The sequence below is a fragment of the Corvus brachyrhynchos genome, unplaced genomic scaffold (assembly GCF_000691975.1).
Source record: "Corvus brachyrhynchos isolate BGI_N302 unplaced genomic scaffold, ASM69197v1 scaffold549, whole genome shotgun sequence".
In the NCBI taxonomy this organism is placed as follows: Eukaryota; Metazoa; Chordata; class Aves; order Passeriformes; family Corvidae; genus Corvus; species Corvus brachyrhynchos.
In genome coordinates, this window is record NW_008240055.1 from 38,434 (window position 1) to 43,282 (window position 4,849).

Consider the following 4,849-nt stretch of genomic DNA (forward strand, 5'->3'; position numbering starts at 1 on the left):
ATGAACAGCGTGGGCGAGGCGTGCACGGAGCTGAAGCGCGAGTACGACCAGTGTTTCAACCGCTGGTTCGCCGAGAAGTTCCTCAAGGGCGACAGCGCCGGCGACCCCTGCGGGCAGCTCTTCAAGCGCTACCAACTTTGCGTGCAGGTGCGTCCGGCCCCGGGGCCCCGGGCCCCCTTCGCTCCCTGCCCGAGCGTCCTTCCCCCGCTCTGACCCTTCTTACCGGCGTGCTGGTACCCCAGGAGCAGCCTCAGCCTTCACCAGTGACCCCGACACGCAGCTCTGGGTTTATCTCGCCCTTTGTCGGTCATGACATGGAATATTTTACAGATGTCTCCTAATTTTATTGTACGTAAGTTCTTAAGGCTGCTTCTGTAGAGGCTGCAGCACGTTTCTGTTATACGATCCGGACTATAGTTCAGTGAGTTCTCAGTACGTCCTTCATTAACACTGAAGCTTTATTCAAACCAGCTTTAAGACTACTTTTTCTAGGTCATTTCTTTTTAGATAATTTCTATTCAGGCAACAAGCGATAGGACAAGAGGTTATAGACTTAAGCTGCACCAGGGAGGTTTAGGTAGAACATCAGGAGGAATTTTTTCACAGAAGGGGTGATCAGACATTGGAATGGGCTGCCCAGGGAGGTGGTGGAGTCAGTGTCCCTGAAGGCATTTAAGGAAAGACTGGGCATGGCCATGGTCTGGTTGACGTGATGCTGTTGGGTCATAGGTCGGACTCAATGATCTCAGAGGTGTTTTACAACCTAATTGATCCTGTGATTCTGTGTTTTGTACCAAAGATTACATCATGTAGCCCTATAACGAAGCGTCAAGTTGAATTATTTGGTATTCTTTTTTCCTCTTTTCAGAAAGCAATCAAGGAGAAGGACATACCCATTGAGGGCCTGGAGTTCATGGGCCCGAGTAAAGGAAAAACTGAAAACTCCTCTTGATGTTGGCTGTACGGGTGGAGTCACTAATACAAGCCTTTGGACTAAGCACCATCACCAGGTGTACCGTGGATGCCACCTGGAGAAGACCTTTGTTAACTCCCTTATAGGAAGTGAGAAATGTTCTCTGCTTGTGAAAACAAACAGTTAAAAGGAAAAAAAAGACTGGATCATGTGCTAACTGCTGCCTCCTTTCCAGTGAAAGTTGTTGGTGGTTCAGCATCTAATGGCTTAAAAATCCATGTGAACTAACTTCCTACTGAATGTAATGGGGGAATGGGTTGGAGTGGGCTGAGATAGTTTCTTTGTGGCTGATTTCTTTTGCTTATTTATATAACACTTGAAAGTGTTTAAGAAGAATATGGAGGGAGTTGATATACTTTGTGTCATCTCTATGCTGCTGAATTTTGGTGAAGTTGGTTTCATGTGATCCTGAAAGCTGAAGGGCTTAAGCACTGTTCTGTGTCAGCAAGAGAGATGGTTTAAAAGCACTACTGGACCTGCAGCAGCTTGGCTAAAATAAATACAACCAGGTTATATTTTGTTCAAGTAGGTAACTGTGCAGTAGAGTCTGATTGTGACCTCTAGGAGTGACAGAGCTGGCCTGCTCAGAAGCTGAAGAGAAGACTTTTAATGCAGAGGTTACTTCAACCTTTTCTGAGGTACTGACGCAACCACAAACTTGAATTCTCTCTCCTTTAGCTTTACACATTCATGTGGTTTGATCCTCAGACAGGGATGGCGCAAAGCTTGCTCCCCTACTTACACCAACACAGGTGAAAGAGTAAAAGATATTACGGCCTGGGGACAAAAGATCGGTCAGCTTCCTAATTCTAGAATTAGAGTGAGGAAAAAAGAAAGCTTCACTCTCTGCTTTTAATTTCTACTAATTATTTAAAGGTTTTACTTTTTAAAAAGCCTAAAAAAGGTGCAGTTCTCAAACATTATAGTTGGCCTGCCTGCACCACAGCCCCCTCACAGACCCCCACAGTTCTGTGGGCCTTGTGCAAAGCATCAGGAACTGCTGCAGCCTGAGGCTGTTGTTCCTATGTCAGTCGCATATTCAGGTGAGCCACACTCCTGTTCTCAGGTGCAGAGAGCTCCTAGTGTCAGCACAGGGGGTAAACATAGCACTGAAGAAACAAGCTGTTGGCAAAGTGCTGTGTCACTCAGGTATAAATGAAAACAGTGATCTAAGGGAATGATCTATAAATAGCATTCTGAAGACAGTTAATTATGTAGGTTTTCTTTTTTAAGGAATAACACACAAAACCAGTTTGCTCTTCTGTGATCTTCATGTAGGGCTACATGTAATGTGATTTTGTCAGCTTTAAAACAACTGTGCCCATCAGTGCCTTGTACTTTCAACACAGCAAAACTTTTCTCAGCAATCTTTTACTGGTAAGCAGATGAAAAAAATCATATGGAAACATGGGGAAGGACATCCTGCAGTACCCACTCTGAGATTCTCTCTTGCTATCCATCACTCCTTTCAACAGCAAGATGCCAAAGCAGCTGCTGCATTCTACCTTTTGGGAAGAACCAAATTAATGATAGCTGAGAGAGAGCTCAGTTTCATACCGTCCAAAAAATACAGAAGTTATAGAAAGAACTGGGAAATGGTTGACTTGTAGCGAGCAAAAACTTGAAAATTAAGGTTGTACTGGCACAGGCCCAGGCTGTTGGCTCATTAATCCCTTCTACTTTAAGCAGCTTCTGCATGACACAGTACACATTATACAGACATAAGCAGTAGAGCCAAAATTGTGTTTTCTTCTGCAAAACCTGTGTGAGAGACTTCGGTGCAGACTGCAGCTTTATGGAAAGCAGAGTGGTGAGCAAGATATGTGCTGATGTACCTGAAAATTTCAGAGCTTAAGGTGAACAGTGTGAAGGCAGAGCTTAGCTCAACATCTTTGCTGCCACTCCGTCTGCCAGAAGAACCAAGAGAAGACCACCTTCATGACTGTTAATAAATACTGTAAAAGCTGATGATGGAGAATGTGCTTCAGTATATATTGAATTTTAATCCACATATCTGTTCTGGCTGTGAGTTTAGAGTCATCAGCTAAACCAGACATGAAGAATATGAAATTGATTCATGTCCTATGCCAAGTGCATTCCCGTTGTTTGTGTTATCAGACACAGGAACATATGTTAACATTCAGGCAGTCAACCCCCTTTGCTCATACACTGTGTCCTCTGGGAAATCTTAATGCTTTATGCAAACACTGAACTAAAAAACTTCTAAGAATTCAGGTTAACAAACAAAGTCAAATCCGAAATTCATGTCCAGAGTTGTTTATTTAAAGGACCCCATCACAAATACACATGGAGACCACCACCACTCAGCTTCATCACAGAAGAAATGCAGTTTCTGAAACTATGACCCCATGAAATGATGGATCCCACTCAACTTTCTCGTTCAAGATGGGGAGAGCCAAAGTTCTGGCTGTGGTCAGGATCTTGGTTTTAATCTTCATAACCAGTTGGAAGAGGGTTAGTGTGGGGATTGTGAAACAGAGTTTTATTCCCATCACCCCAGGGGAAACGCTGTTGAAAGAAGAAAGAAAATAAGCCAGTGGCAGCTCCTGAACAATCCCTCAAGCATCAGAAACCAAAAGCAATACAGACTCAAACATCAATTCTCCCAGGCCATTAGTGACAGAACAAGAGGAAATAGCCTCAAGCTGTGCCAGGGAAGGTTTAGGCTGGACATCAGGAGGAATTTCGTCACAGAAGGGGTTGTTAAACGTAAGGATACATTGCCCAGGCTGCTGGGCTCACCATCCCTGGAGGTGTTTAGGTATAGACTAGAGGTAGCACTTAGTGCCATGATGTGGTTGACAGGGTGGAGATGAGTCACAGGCTAGATTCCATCTTGGAAGTATTTTCAAACCTAAATAATTTTATGATCACACAGCTCAACAGGCTGGTGAATTAAGCAAGCTGGCTCCCAGGACATAGGAAGCAAGAGTTGGAAAACTGTCTCCCTTAGCTGGCTGGGAGTCACAGTCTATAAACAGCACAGTCTTTGCTCTTACTTAAAGATCAACTGTGCTGTATTATGAGGACCCCAAGTTTGAGTATTTAGCATCTCCACTGCTAGCTTTTAGATCTGTATTAGTTTAAGTACAGCAGCTTTAGGACTGAAAACTTTTCAGCAAGACATTGGGAGGATCACTTTGGGGTGGGAAGGCCTGTGAATACCATGGGTACTTCATCAGAGCTGTGACAAACTTTTACTGCCTCAAAAACAGCCATGAGTTGATATCACAGCCAATGTAGCAAACGAAAAAGAAATGCTGTGGCAATCTCAGAGGAAGCTCTGCAGCCATGGAGGAAACGAGGGCTCCTAAACATTGCAGGTGGAAGTACCTTGGTCCTGATCCTAAGGTGGGTGTAGGGCACAAACTCGGGCCTCTCGTGCTCCCCGTGCTGTGCGTTCAGGTAGGAGTTCAGCATGCACACGGCCACGCCGGGCAGCGCCACCACGAAGGTCAACGTCTTCCACATCCGGGCTGGGCGGGGGCAGCGGGACAGCAATTAGAACAACAATCACCATTTTCATTAGCATTACTGACCTGATAGCACGTTAAATACAATTAGTGCATTAACGAGGCGCTAATGAACGCTGTGTCCCACGCTCAAGCGCGTGTCTCCTCCCCGTCTGTAACAGGGATCCGGGCTCACGGTTTAAGCCCTGGTGCCCCGGCGGGGGCTCACACCAAGCGCCTGCTATGCCCCGTTCCCCCAGCGAAGGGCACCGGCTGTCAAGGGCAGCGCCGCGCGCCCTTGGCTCCGCCCCCGCCCCGCAGAGCCCCGTTACCTCCGCCGCCCTCGTGTGCCGCGGCCGCCATGCCGCGCGCTGGGGGGGAGCGCGGGGCCGCGGCGCCCGCG

The 4,849-nt window shown here is 46.4% G+C and overlaps 3 protein-coding genes across 4 annotated transcripts in view; 1 reads left to right on the forward strand and 2 right to left on the reverse strand.

Annotated features, from left to right (window-relative positions):
• Positions 1–2,941, forward strand: TRIAP1 (TP53 regulated inhibitor of apoptosis 1). Its single transcript, XM_008641621.2, has 2 exons — positions 1–147; positions 869–2,941. The coding sequence occupies exons 1-2, from the start codon at positions 1–3 to the stop codon at positions 950–952; spliced, it is 231 nt and encodes a 76-aa protein (XP_008639843.1). The 3' UTR covers positions 953–2,941.
• The window catches only part of LOC103622640 (dynein light chain 1, cytoplasmic), a 20,042-nt gene that overhangs the window by 9,710 nt on the left and 5,483 nt on the right, over positions 1–4,849 (reverse strand). The gene's annotated exons all lie outside the window — the stretch shown is intronic.
• On the reverse strand, positions 3,235–4,843 carry LOC103622642 (cytochrome c oxidase subunit 6A1, mitochondrial). The gene is made up of 3 exons (XM_008641622.2): positions 4,779–4,843; positions 4,328–4,470; positions 3,235–3,502 (listed from the first exon to the last, which is right to left on the reverse strand). Exons 1-3 carry the CDS (start codon positions 4,807–4,809, stop codon positions 3,422–3,424), a joined length of 255 nt encoding a protein of 84 aa, XP_008639844.2. The 5' UTR covers positions 4,810–4,843; the 3' UTR covers positions 3,235–3,421.